The 17,270-nt window shown below is 41.4% G+C and overlaps 1 protein-coding gene across 1 annotated transcript; it reads right to left on the minus strand.

Moving 5' to 3' along the window:
- Positions 1-2,441: 2,441 nt before the first annotated feature.
- LOC117746478 (cysteine-rich secretory protein LCCL domain-containing 1-like) lies at positions 2,442-15,892 on the minus strand. The gene is made up of 15 exons (XM_034555630.1): positions 15,691-15,892; positions 14,691-15,005; positions 10,627-10,745; positions 9,021-9,153; positions 8,010-8,125; positions 7,565-7,665; positions 7,137-7,304; positions 6,959-7,019; positions 6,641-6,707; positions 5,854-5,984; positions 5,647-5,690; positions 5,473-5,545; positions 5,079-5,148; positions 4,538-4,671; positions 2,442-4,280 (listed from the first exon to the last, which is right to left on the minus strand). Exons 2-15 carry the CDS (start codon positions 14,955-14,957, stop codon positions 4,229-4,231), a joined length of 1,536 nt encoding a protein of 511 aa, XP_034411521.1. The 5' UTR covers positions 14,958-15,005; positions 15,691-15,892; the 3' UTR covers positions 2,442-4,228.
- Between the last annotated feature and the right edge of the window lie 1,378 nt (positions 15,893-17,270).

The following is a 17,270-nucleotide window of genomic DNA, read 5'->3' on the forward strand; positions in this document are numbered from 1 at the left end:
GCTGCCTGCCGACTCTAAATGCTTGGAAAAAACTGGAATTGGCTCGCATGATGACGGACTGACTGTTTTCTAACTGACAGGCTGGCTAACTGACTGCAGCAGATCACAGACGTCCTGCGCCACTGGTCGCCTCTGTAACAGGGTTGTGTGGATTTTGACAGCTCTGCGATGCTTGCCCTTTTTCTCCAGGAGACCCGGCCCAAACCCAGGATATTTTATCTTGGCTCATGTGATATAAATTCAGGGAAAAGGGTTATATCCATTTCAGAGCCATATTACTTAAATAAATGCTTTTTCAGAGCATGTTTTTAACATGTTTAAAGCAAATTCCTGGTAAAGATATTCCCAATTGTGTACTTTATGGTCATTAAAATGGGTCATACTTTTGAATATTAGCACAACAAATATCAATACCTACAAAAGGAAATTGTTTATGTTGGAAAGTTTGTGACTGGCCCACCAAGGTGAAAGCAGTGGAGCACAGACAAAGCCCCTCCCACCCTCTGGAGCAAAAGTACTCTTTTACAGCTTGACAGTACACTAAAAAGTGCTTCTGAAAGAGAAATAGGCAATACAGTAAAATAATCTTGAGTCATAGTTTGACAGTTTGATTGGAGTTGTCGTGCTTCACCAAAGGTGATTGACAGCACCGTCAGAGACTCTTGGCCTCTGATTGGTTGTTTTCCTTCGGGCGTGATGGATCTTGCAAATGAAATCAAGAAACTAAGATGAGGCAGAAGGAGCAGATTTTATTCACAGAATATCAGTCATATGCACTACTGTCAGGACATATTTTAACAAATGTGAAAAAAAGTATAGTTCTAAGGGGTGACTGACAGGGACTTTGTAGCTGGAGCCAGACCACATTTGTGCCCTGTCTAGATGAGGGAACGGAAATGCGTCCTGAGATGTTGAGGTCAGCTCCACACAGAGCTGGTCTTTGTGTGTGCACAGTCAGCGGTCCTGAGCACCTTCACATCAGTTAACTCACTTCACTGGGATTCAACTGAAATGTGAGAAGCGAAACAAAACATACACAAATGTGGTAATGCATTGAAATGTCTCGTCGATTAATACAGGGAGATGAAAAGTGAAGGATTGAATCGTTACGTGCGGGTCAGGGCCGGTGATATTAAAATTGATTATTTTCCTAATTGGACTTTGTAATGTAAGATTCTTTTATTCCCAGAAGGTAACATGTTGTGAATCTTGAATTGAAGTGATATTATTTTAAGCACTTGGGTACAGTATTAACAAAAGCAAAATCTTAAAGAGACGGTTCACCCCAAAATCAGAAGTCATTTTTTTGCATCTACCTGTAGTGCTAGTTATCAATATCTCCAGTATTTATGAGCCAACTCAGAATGGATCTGTGTATTGCATGGTGTTTGCATAGAATTGTTCCAGACCTTTTCAATAACGCCAGAGAAACTCCAAAAGTCAGTGATTTGGTTGGTGGGTGTAGTACAGGAGAAAGAAAATAGTTCCGACATGAAACTGCTCAAAACAGGTTTGACTGATTATCTGGAGTAAAAATGTCCGATTTCTGGAAAGAGATTTTGAGTTTTACAAAACTTTGTCATAGAGTTTCATTGTATTTGATTGTTTTTGAAAGGCCAACACATATGGAATAAAACTGAATATTTTGCAAGATAAAATGTAATTTTTTAAATAATTAATACATGTATCTTCTTTCAATAGATGTTGGCTTTTGGACTTTACAAAACACCGGAATATTGTAAGTGTGCACAATATACAGATTCTGGGTCCGCTTGCGATCCCCGCAGAAGATGGTTAACTAGAACTATACGGTCATTTTCTATTTTGGTGTGAACTGTTTCCTTAAGTCTGACGGGTAGGACTGTAAGGACATATCTCCTGTTTTGACTGCACTGACAACTTATTTTCCCGTTACTTGAAACATGCAAAGCCAACTTGTAGATAAGATCTCCTCCCTGGAACTGAAACCAGCAGCTTTCTCTTCCTCTGTGTTCCCCACAGATCCTGGAAACAACCACAGCTTTCTTAAAAGAAAGTTTACATGAATGTTTTGATCCGCAGCTGAATTTGAGACGTTGTTGAAATGTTAATGCCCAGATTCCTCAGGCTATCTGAACGCTGTAGGGAATGATATTCAAATAAGGTGGCCACTCAACCATATGTCTGTAACCATATGACCGCAAAAAAAGGAAAACAAGTGTAATATAATACAATGTAAACTGAGGAGCAGAGTCAAGCTTGTAACTTGTGGTTTGTAGAATTAAGGTTTAGTATTTTCTGATACATCCTGCCGGAGAATATAGTTTATTGATTTTATAACACTGACTGTTTAAAACAATAAGACATGACACAAAAACACATCTGAATTTAATCTCCAAGTCATTTATTTGTAGTTCGGCCATGCACGTTCCTGGCCAGCCAGGGTCCATTTATATAAATCTATTAACAAAAGCTGGGAAATGCAGCATAAAATAAAACAATATGTTACATACACAATATTTACAAACATATGAATATAATGATTGTCCTTTATAAAAAATAACAGCTTGAGTGACAAATATATGATTTGCATGCAGAATCTGTTTTCAGCATCTACTGCTTATTGCTTGTATTGCTCTTTGTATGGCTGGCAATGTATTAGAAATGTTAAGGAAAAAGGCAACAGTAGCAAGCATTACATAGCAAAGTGTTCAATACTATTTACAACATTATGTACATTAATATACAATCTGTATCTTACTGCCTGCATTTTTGGTATAGTATATAACCACTGTGACAAAAAGTGATATGTGGAGGCCAAAACCAGACTTAAAATGAATTCAATACATTTGAAAAATCCCTCTCCTTGTGTGCATGGCCAGATTTAATAGCTGAACCTAATTATGATATGATGAATAAAATCTTCAATATGCAACATTTGAAATAAAGCCACATGGATCGTTCCCAACACACATGATGCTGCGAGACCGCTCAGGTAAACAGGCTTACCAGCAAAGTTTGTTGACGTGGCGTGATTGATGGGTATGTGTGGCGCCGGACTACCGGAGACCGGAGTTCGCTTCCCTTCCAGAACAACATCAATGAGTTAATGTTAGCTGAAGAAAACGTTCTCTCTCGCCAGCCTTTGAGTTGCTTAACCATAACCGCCCCATAGGCAGTGTTTATTTACTATATATTTAACATTTAATGTAGTTACTATGCATGGATAATCTAAAAAAATAAATGTTAAGAGTTGAACTTTCAAACATGTTGTCAGTGGACATAGAAAGAATCATCCAATTGCAACTTCTGCAATAATATTTGAGATTAAAATATTTTCTACAGTAGAAGTACAATACAATTCATGCCAATAAATGTTAATTGCAGTGGTGGTTATTATCGTTGCTAAATGTTACAGAAATCATAGTTTTAAAAACTGTCTCGGATGATCCGGTACCAATGAAATGGAAAACTGCCCAATCTAACATCAATATAGTGATTTGATGTGTAAACAGATGTCAAGCAGGACAATAAATGATGCTGATGGACAGATACATCCTGCTCATACAAAGAAAAGAAGAAAAAAAAACATTTTAATTAATAATCTCTCCAGTTTGGTCCTCCATAGCATATACAAGACGGTGTTTTGTGCTAGTGTGATGGGCACAAAATACCCAAGGAATTCATTTCAGCCCTGATGGTTTGACTAAATAACCGTCTAATCTTGTTCCCACAAGACGCCAGAACAGATTTTATGACTCTGTATCGGACTGCCCCATCATGTAGCTGCTGTGTGTCTACATTTAGCTTAGACATACATCAAATCTCTGAGGTTATATTTTGACCTTCACGTTCTGAAATTGTGGTGGGCATTTAGAGCGGCGCTACGTCTGGTGGTGTATATTCTGTTTTAAGTGATAAAAAAAACATGAAGTCATGATACCATGTCAGAAAGATGCATGGCAGCCCGATGTGGTTATTACTGTGAGCACTTGAAATGTAGGAGAGACGTAATGCAAAAGACATCCCGAATCATCGTTCACCAAACAGCCTTTGCTGAAATGTAATTTGACACAGGTTCGCTCATGACCAGACATAGGGAAACCTTAAAGCAATGTTACACTTTAAGTATCAGACGCCAAATTATTTAACCTAAGAATGACTAATTACAGGTTGCAAGATGATGAGTGGGTTTGCTGGATGTGAAGTGGCCATGTTGGATGGCACTCTGTCCTTTGAGAGTGTCTTTTCAGATGACTGCGAACACTCTGAAGGCTTTTCCACCTGTCGGGTTCAGTAGGCTGGAAGAAGAAGGGCAGGCAGACAACAGTGGTGGTAAACAACAATGGCGTGTGGTTTTCCACTGCAATAAAAGGTTCTCACATAAAGATGTATTCTAAAATTGATTTGCTCATCACACTGAAAGAGATGAACTCAAGACAAGGTCCAACTCCATATCAAATGAAATACACATACATTAAAAATATGTATACGTTCACATTAGTTCTTCTCCATATACACTGAACATAATGTACTTCATATACTTTGTTAATCGTACCTCTCTGAGGTGATGCCATTCTGGTAGCTGCCACTGTACTGCTTCCTTTTATCCACAGGCATCACATCGAGGTACCCTCCTGACTCATTCTGGATCACTCCAGCATGAACAGCTGCTCGGCAGATACTGGATTTCTGAAAACAAATAAGAAACCGGTTGTTACATCAAATCATTCCTTTAAGAAACAAATCCTGAGAAGAATTCCCACTGTTATCTATAGAATAAACATCATTCAATCCCCTCTAGTGTGCAGAAGATGACGCCTTTTTAAGAATGGGTTGTTATATGTGTTTTATGAATCAGTGTGAAATCACTGGTTGAATCCCAAAACAACGTTAGTTACGCATGTCCGGTTTGCTTCTGATCTGGAGCTCAGCGAGTGGAAACTACTCTGAAGCCATATGGTGTGGACTAGGCCCTTACATCGTGAATGTTGTTAATTACCCCAAAAACGTCTACTGTGAATAGGCTCTAGCTTTTCCAACAAATCATTGAAAGACTTGAAAGGTCAACTTGTGAAAACTGAGTGACAAGAACTTACATCTGAGTAGTATTTTGTCCCAATGACTCGGGCTCCACTGTCACGCAGACAGTTCCTGGGACAATAAGACCTGAGGAAAAAGCCAGAGGTCATTTTAGGTCCTAGGATATTTTCAGCACATGTTCTCACTGTCTTAAAAGTAAATGCTGCAAATGCTAATTTTCCTTCACTGATGATGTTGTAAGGTATCAGAGGAGCTCAGGGTATCTTAGCCTACTCTGTCTCTAGGCTAGTTTGACTACTTTTCTTTGAATTTGGCAGGTCACATGTGCCAAACAGCTAACCACTACTACTGAAAAGGATCGTGACTTATTGGCTCAGCCGATTGTGGTTTAATTCAAACATTGAGATGTGTTCAGTCCCCCGAGTGAACACACTTAAAGCAGAAAGTTACCTGGGACAGTGTCGTACGGGTTTCTTGAAAGGGCAGAAAAGTGCAACGGTGGTGTCGCATGATAGTGCCTTGACTGGGAGAAAAGGAGAAAAATGACAGAGTGTTTCTGTTTACAGACGACATGTGACTGTATCTGTGTTCTCAAAGTGATACAAATTATCGGATGCTCCTTACCAGGCACCGACTCTATTTTGAAGGAATTTGCGCTTCTGTTTTTCCTGTGAATTCAAAGAAAGCTGCATTAAGCTATGGTCTGTTTTGCATCGCCACGCATCATTAGTGCCCACAAAGGGAGTACATTTATATCCAGATTGTATTAAACTCACTTTTTTTGCTTAATACAAGAATATATAAAGACTAAATACTGAGACTGATTCATACCCAATTGATTGAATACCATTCTTGTATGACTTAGGGAATTGTTGCTTTCGGCCCAGTCTGGTCACATCCAGCCATCCTCCATCATTGTCAATAACACCAGAGTGTAACCCAGCTCCACACACGCTGGATTGCTGCAGTAAAAGACAAAGATGTGAATATTAATGGTATATCTTAAAGCAGTACTATTTGATTCCCCATATTTTCATGTTTCCTTTAACAGAAAGCTACGGAGGAGATTTTGTTAAAGGTTTTTGGTGTTTACAGTAGCTAATCGGGCAAAATATGCATTACACCCCCCAAATTACAGATTGACAGTAGCTACTAGCTCAACATGGAGACTTCTCACCACCAATATGGCCTTAAAACAGCAGATTTCATCAGCCAATCTGACAGGGATGAAATTACAAATGAAGAAAACCATGAAGGTGTCGTTTTTTGGAGGGAGGCCATGCATGTACAAGCCGATATCCAAAGCCAAACTTTATTCATACAGCACTTTTTGAACCAATCAAATGCCTTTTAAGGGGTTAGTAAAAATGTAAAAATATGAAATTGAATAAAATAATTACTAATGATTGGATCTACAGGAAAAAGAGTAGAAGAAAATATATATAAAAAAATGCTTTTAGAATAATTCTAAATAATAAAACTACAACAATTATAAAGTGACGACCAGCTTAATACATATGTGATGAAACAACTTAAAACATCTATTTTGATTTCAAGGCAACTTTAAAAGACACATCCATTTGTTTTGTGGCTACATAGTTAAATGCCCGTTTCTTACCATGTCATAATATCCAGCCCCAACGACTTTTCCAGGACTGTCGAGGCAGCCTGGAGGACACTCATATCTATGGACAGGAAACAGTGAAGTAAACACGTCTGGTGCTTTGTTTTTAATACAAGCACATATACTATTGTAATAATAATAGTATAATTCAGCGCTTTTTACCTGAAAATTAAACAACTATCAGATTCTATCTGAACTGTCCTGATAATTCCCTACTTATCTTTGTCCATCAGATGTTTTTCCAGAATTTGCATGCACAGCATTATTTTGACATCCGTCCGTTGCAGTGTCACCACGTTCCTGAGCATTTACCTGTTACAGGTTGTCCCCTTGCACTGATCTCTCAGCTTGGTCTCACAGTCGACCTGTTGACCTAAAAGAACAAACAAACGAGGGCTTTTCACAATCTCATTTTAAAACTATTTCAACAATGCACACTCTAAAAGCTGCACCATTCAGACAGGTGTGGTATGGCCAGAGCCGTCCTTACACATCTGCTCTGTGCTGACAACCTGGTTTCTCTCTGGGTTGTCATTGGGCGAGGGGTTTGGCGTCTGGGACCTGGGTTGGGGCTCCCTGTCCCTCACTGGTTCCAGTTCCGGTTCAATGTAGTTGGTCTCCTCAATCTCAGGAGCTGGACGCCTGTCAACGCCGCCATCTAAAAAACATGCACTAGATTTGATCATTTTCTTCGTCTTACATCGATACAAGTTGTGTTTATGTTACACTTGGAACATAGAAAACCATATTGCCGTGACAAAATCCCGGCAAGAGGGGGACCATGCACGGGGTTGCCAAATGTTGTGAACTACTAAAAACAACTCTTTTAGTGAAACTATTGCTTATACTTGGGGTAGATACAAAGTTATGTAAGGAGATAAAACATAAAGAAAACCAAAACTCAAGACAGAGACCCACCTTTGTAACAGAGATTGTCCCTGCAGCCTCCAGCATAGCTAGCTGGACAGGCAGAACAGGGAGTTCCGTATTTGTATGGAGCATGACCCCACCAGTTGCCCCTGAAAAAGAAATCCAATCAATTATGGTTAAAAAAAAGTTGTATTTTAAAATAAACAAAGTTCAAGGATTTTGAGGAATAATCTGATTTACTGTATGTTTGTTATAAGCAAGAGATAGAGTTGTGTTGTAATGAATAAAACAAATGTAGCATTTGACGTCTACATAACATTGATGGACTCACTCCTCTCCCTTGTCAAAATCGGGTGCCTACATTACCCAAAACTACCAATAAAATAAAAAATAAAAACCAGAATATGCGATAACTCCATTTATGATTTTAGTCTCGATCTCTGTCATTTCGGGGAAGTTGTACATCATTGTATTGAAACCAGCAAACACGTACGGTGGAGAGTAGTTGCAGACCAGGTAGACAGCTTTAGTCCAGATCATCCCCCACACGTTCATGTTGTAACACACGTTGATGGCACAGCCAATGCGATTGCTAGTCGCCCACACCAACTGAAAATTGAAACACATACACACACACGCACACACACACACACACACACACACACACAGTGATGTGTTCAGTGGTCCTCTCAGATTTAGTGGGGCTTGCAGCTCAGTTAGACAACCTTAGGCCACCATTGTAGCTTCACCAAAGGCACATGACCATTTGGTGTGTAAGAGTTTTGGGGAAATGTTGAAGTGCCCTCTTATCTGAATGCCAAACTACCTCTTTCACAGCCATTGGCAGTTGCACGACATGTTGCGTGGTTGGATTTTTTTTTTTACACGCGCCTTCCACAAAGACCCACCCTTTCGCTGCCTCTGATTGGCTAGTACTCGCAGCAATTGCAGAAATCGTTGTTTATTGCTGATGAACAACATTTGTGGGAAGTCGATAGGGTTAATGATTTTAGCTTAGATGTGGATGTTTTCATAAGGATGTCAGCCTCTTCCTGTATGGCTCAAATCAACATCTATGGGGGAAAAATATTTTTAAAAGTATTTCACTATGCACGTCGCCTAGATAGATTTTTTTGTTGCTGACCCCTGTGGTAGCTGAAGGCAATACTTATGCGACTCTCAGTGTAACAAAAGCAAAAATAAATTGAAAGAAAGGGACTTGTTTTAATCAAACAGATCTGAAAGAGGAAATTATTTATTTATTCACAGAACAATTTTCAGGTGTTTGTAAAAGATAAATTATATCTCTTCTGAGAGGTCTAATCAGTCTTAGTAACTAAAAACACTGTTGTGGGCTATTGTTTGACCATCATAGAGCTTCTTCAAATATTATCAATGTTTTTTGTTTTTTTTAATATCCCAAATTGATATACAATTTTAAGTAAAAGCCTAAAATGATCTAAATGCATTGTTAAGAGACTTGGAGAAAAAAAGCAGCTCTTACCTGAGTGTAATGAGTGCAAACAGGTCCTGAACATCTGAGTGGGCAGTGTGGGTTGCATTCCTGGGAGTAGGGGTAGCTGTAGTGCCTCACCTCATCATACCAGGCCTGGACATGGAAGGTAGGGGGGCGGTCCCTAAAATCACATGGAAAGTGTTATACTGTATTCTTTATATTATAACACCAAAGCATTTCTATGAATGCAACCTTGTTTGTTTAGGTATGTCATGAGGAGCTAAAGTATCAAATAAAGGCAAAAAGTCTTGCCTTTTTAATAGACCATTTTCACAGCAGACATTTGAACGCGTCATAGCAGGAAAAGCTATTGAGTTGAGTCATTTCCAGTCCTGGCTTAATGTTTTCATTGTTGTTTCATTGTAACTCAGCCATCATCATTGTCATTAGTTACATCTGTGCTGTTGGTGCCACAACTGTATGAGCAGAAAACACCCACAATTTGAATTTCAATTTGAGAAAAGGCGTAATTAGCCACATTAAGTGAAAACACCTGTGTAGTGCACTGTGGGCGTGGCTTATATTTTAAGACACAACCCGGATGAGATAGTCAATATTGGAATTATACAGTAAGTTCTTCATAAAAATATGTCTACCGTGGTCATTATTTACTATTTTGTTTTTGCCACATTTAGCCGCATTGCTGCAAAGAATGTGTTGTTGACCTTCGAAAGCCACACTTAGCAGACCTGGAGCAACACTAGCATACACTAGGCGTCATGTTTCTGACCACCTGACAAATATAAGTCCAATATTCACTCTCCTTTTTTAGAAAGTTGCTCTTCAGCTGCTAAATGGTCCACTATTTTCACCAGCTATCTGCTAACTGTGTCTGTCCAATGTGATCTCGGCCATACGCGTCATATTTTGGCGCTTGGCCGGAAGCTCTCGGTTCCTTTTTGCGTAGTATCTTGACGCAGAAGGTTTGTGCGTGGTTAACACAGTGACACGTGGTTTACGTCAAACGGATGCAGTTAGGTTTAGGCAACAAAACCACTTGGTAAGGCTTTTGTTTTGGTTCAAAATAAATACGTTAGTTAATTGAAACCTACAGCGTGCCTTGTGCATCAGTATTTCTTCCCAAGCATCGGTATCTGACGCCCCGGGACAACGTATCCTCATATGTATGATATTAGGTTTAGGAAAAGTTAATGAAATACTTAGTTAGGTTTACACAACAAACCTACTTAGCTAAGTTGAAGAAAAGATGGTCGTTTGGATATAACAATTAACAAAAGTGACATAACTCCCCAAGTAGTTACCCAAGTTTAACTCAACATTAACTTCCCGTTTCACGTGGGGGACAAACAGTGGTCTACTGGCTGGTTTGTTGGACCCATTCCCCTACCCCCCCTTTGTGGTCTTTATACTTCCTCGTTCATTATTACGTGGATAACATACAAAATCATTTTGTGGGATCAGAATCATGGCACATTATTATTTCCGTCGGTATAGCTACGCATGCTGGATGAGACCAGCCTGCCCGGCTGAATTACACCAGGCTGGTCGTCTGTTGTTTGGTTTTGGACAGGTAGTGCGTAGTGCGTTTTGTTTTATTCAAGAGTGAACCAATCAATAAACAGTCTGTACACACCTGCCCCAGTGCGCTCCAAGGTTTTGGCCTATTTGTGTCAACATGTGGCTCGGTCCATGTTCCCATCGGCAGGTATGTGCCCAGTGCTCCGCGCTCCTCTCAAGCTCGTAATCCCATACCTGAGGAGACACACACAGAACACACAGGTTATTTTTTTTAGCTGGTATCCAAAGCATTAAGGTTTGGTAACGTTATTTTTCTCTTGGTCTCAGGTCTGCAACAGATGTGTGCAGACCTGAGACCCCACTCAGACTGGATTACACTAATGATTTAAGTGGGCTAAGTGGCCACTCACTGTAGTTGTGGCCTCAATTGCTACTCATTGCGTATTTTCAGATATCTCATTGTCCTCTTTAAGTAAACGTAACTACCATAAATTCCACTGAAACCGATCTGAAAGTAACCTTACATACTGTACATGAGGCAAAGTAAACCTGCTCTTTCCTTTCGGGTACAGCGGCTGTACGCATGCGTCTCGCAAATTTAACACAGTATAGTCAAAACTAGGCCTCTCCTATCAAGACACACATTCACTCGACACACACACACACACACACACACACACATAGACACATACATGAGAAAGAAGGGAAACAGAGAGGTATCGCCACCACCACATCAACTTGTGGAATAGTGCTACTATTCAATGTGGTTGTTTCATAGCTTGTTTCCAGTAAGTTTTGGTCTCGTAAAAACAAAAAGCTGACAAATAAAGGCTAACGAAAATAGAGCCTCTGTTTTTTTTCTTACTTTACTTCTCTTCTTTTCTTTTTTTTTACTCACTTGAAGTCCAAATACCTGAAACCTATTTTGAACAAAGCAGACCATGGGTATAGGATTGAGCAAATCAAATGTTGCGGCAAGGTTTAATTTACTGTTGACTTTGTTGAGGAGGGAGAAGAATAGGCGCAGTGTGCTCCGCCGCTGGCATGCTGTTTGGTTGCATTACGGCTATCGCAGGTCAAAAACCAATAGGATAATGCTTGAGTGTGGAGTTGTAACTGCTCTGATTGACCACTATAATGCATTCCATATGTTTGGTAGGGCTTACACACTGTGCACACTGTTTCCCATTCACTGTGGCGCTGCTTACAGGTCTGATTGGAGACGGGATATTGTGACCATTTACTTCTCTGGCCCCAATTCCGCTGTGGCTGAGATACCAACACTGGGGTGCTTTTCATGATCATAACATTATATTGTCACTATTGGATAGAATGTTTATCATTCTAATTTTGGTGATGATTTTCAGTCAAACTCAGTTACATTAGGCTTTGGAAAATGTATTGACTGTAATGAACAGAAACAGAATACCAGAGAAGGTTGTCTTTTCAAAAATTAAAAACAGGAAACATGCTTAAATTTTTCTATGAGTTTCATAGAAGTGAATGGCAGACAGAACGGACATTTGCAGGGCACAAGTGAGATGTTGCTTTTACTGGGCAGTCTGACTGAAAGCAGCTCTGTGTTGACATCTTGCAGGGGCCTGATGCTACAGATGCCAAGTGAAGCCAATGCGGAAGTGCCTTAAACCTGCATTCTTTCTAATGGCCAGCAGGGGGCGACTCATCAGGTTGCAAAAAGAAGTCAATTTGTATAGAAGTCTATGAGAAAATGACCCTACTTCTCACTTGATTTATTCCCTCAGTTAACATTGCGAACATAAGTAAATGTGTTGTAAATGCTAGTTTCAAGTCTTCTTCAATACAGCATGATGTTCATTTGTTCATGACCATAAAGTATGCTTTAGGTTGTGGCTTCCTTGTGATTTACAGATCCTTACCACGCAGTTGTCCAGTCTAAGAGTTGTCTGTTTCCGAATTTTAACGCCACAGTGTGTTTTCACTTTATGAAAGTTAATTGTAACCTTTTTGTTCGCCTACAAATGTCTTATTCAGCATTCGGTTGGACCCTCTTGTGTCACTTCTGTTTGCCAAAAGCCAAGATGATGAAGGCCAACATTACTGCTGTATAAGGACAATCTCACTATCGACAATCTAACACCTCCATTTAATTTGCCTCTCAAATAGATATTGCGAAAGAAAAACTATTGGATTCAACAAATTTTTGCAACAGTACTGGAGGAGTCCGTATGCTACAAAAACGCGTGTGTCAGATATCCCTTAGGCCTGTAGTGGACTCCCTTAATCCCCCTCCTTGACACCTTTCTGAAATAAGGGTAAACTGTGTGTGTCTGTGACAATTTCTGTATCTTTCTGGAATCAACAAATCTACAAGCACTTAAACTTCACGCAGCCATGAAGGCTGAGGTAGGAAAATATGTAGAAATTGAAACTTTTCTCTCATGCTCTCTTTTCTTGCGTCCCATTTGTAGACTTTACACACTTTTACTGCACACTGAACCCTTAAGGCCACTCATAAGGCATCACTGCACAGGCCATGTGTAACAACTCTTGGAGGTTATGATGAAGTTCAACTTCAACACAAAGCTTTCACTGCTAACAATCTACGGTGGATACTAATGATCTCCGCAGGCTCATTATTCTCTCTGTGTTCTTGTTATTCATCACCCTCAATTATCCAGCAGAGAGGAAAATGGACTGCCCGGCAGCCTTTGGGAGAAAGGTCACGGTAACAATCTTGTTCCGCATTCCAAAGAGCATTAAGTTCCCAAAACACAGAGCTGTTTCCAACCATCTGCCAGGACCACCTCTGCTGCAGGAATAAGTGCAAGATGTGCAGTGTTTCAGCAGCAGATTCGGGACGAATGCTTTGGGAATTTTACTTACGCAGAATGTGTCATGTAAATGCTTGTAATTCAACCTACAAGTGGTTGTGATTGTGCAAACCCTTAAAAGAGGTGTCAGGAAAACAAATTTGCTGGGCAATAGATGACGTGCTTTAGATTAAATGGACGTAACGGCGCTTTAAAGGTTTAAAACCCAAAGGCTTTTGTATGAAATGAAGAAGTCAGAGCTGCAAGGAAAGTGCAGCCCCTTTGGCCTCCAAAATCCTGCAATCTGAAAACCAAATACTTGGCCCTCATCAGCCCCCAGCCTTACCACATCATTATCATCAGTAATAGTATCCCTTGCTGAAGAAACACTGGATTAGTGTACATAACATACATCTACGCTCCCATGCCCCGCACTTCAAACGGCGTGTTTGAAATAGATTTACCGCGGTGGGCCCCGAAATGAGATGCGCGGAGGATCAAACAAAAGATAACATCGGCCGCGGCCAGGGTTTGAGTGGGTCGGGTGAAGGAAAGAAAAAAAGACGGCAAAACAGTGAGGCATGGATAAAGAGAGGCAGCGTGAGGAGGATTGGAGCGACAGAGTAAGGAGACGCAGGGCAGGAAGGAAGGGAGGGAGGGAAGGTTGGTTGAGGTAGAGCAGGAGAACACTGCGGGGGGGGGGTGAAAGCTGGAAATGGGCCAGGATCAACGAGGCTGGGCAAGTGCTGCAGCGAGCCAGATGGGGGCTTTGGATTGCAGATTGTTCTCTCCGTGTTTCCTCCCCTCCTCCGCTGTCTTTAGCTGACATAGCTACACTGGTGGTCGGAGTCAGGGAAGTTCTTCAAGGACGTGGTCGATGAGCAACAGACAAAAATCAGCATCCTTACCATGATGATGTGTCGAAAAAAAACGTGGACACAAAGAAAACAGAGTGGCTGTTGTATTGTACTGTACACGCAGCAACCCAACAAACAAATACAACCAAGTTAGTAATGGATGTGCTCTTTGGCCCTGTGGGTACGCTAGGTAGCCAGACATGCTAACGATTAGAGCTGGGGCAGAAAACACACTGTGCAACCACTTCTCTTTCATGTTTTCTTTTTACAGTGTTTACTTCAAAGGGCTAAAACAGACACCACTCTCAAAAGTATTTTTGAACACAGAGAATCCCTTTCCCTAGAGGCCAATGCACACCACCAAAGCTTTCGATGGCGAGGGCATGACCCGCCCTGCTCCTCGGCGCCCCGTTATGCTTACTAAAGTATCATTGGACAGCCTTTAGTAAATAATCGATCCAAATGATCCATCAGTTTAACTGACTCTTAAACTAATGTGGTGGTGTTAAATCAAAAACAGAACCACCTACCATGTACTCCATGTTGGAGGCGGGCGGGTGGACCTGGCCCCGCAGCTTGTTGTGCAAGTCCAGGATGAGGTGCATGTCCCCCTCGCTGATGGCCCTCCTCCCCCTCGACCTGGCCCTCCACCACCCCTCGTCCCTGTCCCTGTACTTGTCCAGGATGGACTCTAGCTTCGTGGAGTTGGTGAGGACCATGGCCAGGACGGTCTGGGTCAAACACAGGAACAAGCTCGCCGCTCCGACCCAGCCCGGGAAAGGAAGAGACCTCTTCATGACGGGCAGAATGCTGCTGCTGAATGGAGAACACTTTTTTTTGTATGTCTGTAAAACAGAGAGAGGGAATGTTTGAGCAGAAGGGCATGAGTTTGGATTTCCGCGCAGCTCATTATTACAGTAGCTCATTATTTGGCCACCTTTTTAGGGACTGCAGGCTAAATTTACATCGATGTGTGCACACATTAATTTCTCCCCTTCTAAGCAAGCTGACCTGCACTACAGCATCTTTATACAAGAGCCCAACGGCACCTTGAATCTGTCCTCTGTCTCTGTTTCAATAATGCTGCAATCATAGAGGGAATCCACTTCAAACAGTGAGGCTAATACAGCTTCCAGCAGCCTGAGTGCATCTGCGGGTCACTGCATCACTACGCACAGTGGGACCAGTGTGGACCGAGTTTTCGCACAAACGAGAGTTAGTTGCGCATGCGTGAGCTGCTGTCCTGTACTTGCCAACATGCGCTGAACGGGAGGCGGATTTGTTATAAACAGATGCAATCATAATTATTATCTTGTTATCTTTTCTTTTAATGATCGCTCTGAGAACTAAATAGTCCAATAATGTATTTTATAAAAAGAAAACGAGTTTGACTAACAAGTTCCGTTATAGAGGATATCGTAAAATAATATATATTCATGCAAAATTGTAACCTCACATGTGGCAAATGTACACACGCAGCTCCATCATGAAATTATATTACTTGTAGTGCATAGATTGCCGCAAGTTTACCTTTAAATTGCGCTAAACGGATAGAAATATATAGAAATATATCTCCCAGGTGCAATATTCCAGATGGCAGAGATTACTGCAGAGTGACCGTTTTCCAATCGGTGGAGCCTTTAATTCCATCCATCACACAGAATGAGTCCAATGCAGTCGGTACATCCGCGCTGGAAGAGTGACAGAGAGAGAGGGAAACGTCTGGAGGTACCTGTTGAATTCCTCGGCTGGCTGCGCGCGCAACTGGCTGCTCATTTTGCATATATATGCCAAATTTGCGTTTAGCTGAGCAACGCTCAACGCACGGGACCACGCCTCCACAAACCACTCGCCCGCTCCCCTTTTCTGTGTACCCCGCATCTAACACACACACACACACACGCGCACACACATACGCACACACACACACACACTCACACTCCAGGAACTCCAGGGCTGATCTATTTGAGTAGGCACCTGATCGCACTAGATGTGACGTGAAGGTAAACTTGTGGATTTTATGAGAGCAGCTCCTGTTACAAACTCCTGTTTTTATTTTTGTTTGACAGGAACACTCGGTCAAAACTAGCCATTGGCATCATAAAATAGATAATAATTATATATATATATATATATATATATATATATATATATATGATATAATAAATAATAACGATTCCTTAGGATTAAGAAGCCAACCGTGCACTTATGACATCCCTTTTAGTCTCATATTCACTAGCAGAGACATTTCTTCTGGAGTCACTGTACGTATATTTTGCCAGAACAGTTTCCTGTATGGTGTCCTCGCAAAAAAACAAACAGTGGGAAATTATTGTACAGTAATTATAATTTGCACAAATGCATCAAACATCCTATATTCATGAACATCTGCGAGTGTTCCTTTTCCTCCAGGGCTGATCTGAGATCCCATTCGTGTCCTTTACTGTGTGTGTGTGTGTGTGTGTGTGCGTGTGTGTGTGTGTGTGTGTGTGTGTGTGTGGATGTGTCTGTGTGTGTGTGTGGGTGTGAGAATGGCAGCAGCAGCCAGCAGGGTGGCCAGTATTCCCCCTGCGACGCGACCACAAAGCACTGATTCATCTCCCTTTTACATACACTAGAACATTTGTGAAAGTTTGTGGGCTCTGTGTGTGTGTGTGTGTGTGTGTGTGTGTGTGTGTGTGTGTGTGTGTGTGTGTGTGAGAGAGTGCCGTCTCTCTCTCACTGCTTCCTCTGCTCCAACGTGCTCGGTTCCGACTGTCCATCAGCATAAAGAAGACTTCTGAAAAAGGCATTGAGGTCCAAAGGCAAGGCGGAGGAGTGTGAAAACACATATCAAACAATGCAAAACAGGTGTGCAACATCCATCCATCCATCCATCCATTTTCAATACCGCTTATCCTCATTAGGGTCGCGGGGGCGCTGGAGCCTATCCCAGCTGACATAGGGCGAAGGCAGGGGACACCCTGGACAGGCCGCCAGTCCATCGAGGGCACATGTAGGGACATACAACCATTCACTCTCACATTCACACCTATGGGACATTTAGAGATCAATTAACCTGCAGCATGTCTTTGGACTGTGGGAGGAAGCCGGAGAGCCCGGAGAGAACC

Source organism: Cyclopterus lumpus, chromosome 17, assembly GCF_009769545.1.
Source record: "Cyclopterus lumpus isolate fCycLum1 chromosome 17, fCycLum1.pri, whole genome shotgun sequence".
Taxonomy (NCBI): domain Eukaryota; kingdom Metazoa; phylum Chordata; class Actinopteri; order Perciformes; family Cyclopteridae; genus Cyclopterus; species Cyclopterus lumpus.

Coding starts and splice junctions, on each gene's coding strand:
- LOC117746478 (XM_034555630.1), bottom strand. CDS start 14,957: ATGAAGAGGTCTCTTCCTTTCCCGGGCTGGGTCGGAGCGGCGAGCTTG. Junction 9,154..10,626: donor CTTGGAGCGCACTGGGGCAG/GTGTGTACAGAC, acceptor ATGTGATTTTAG/GGACCGCCCCCCTACCTTCC. Junction 8,126..9,020: donor TTTGCACTCATTACACTCAG/GTAAGAGCTGCT, acceptor TTCAATTTTCAG/TTGGTGTGGGCGACTAGCAA.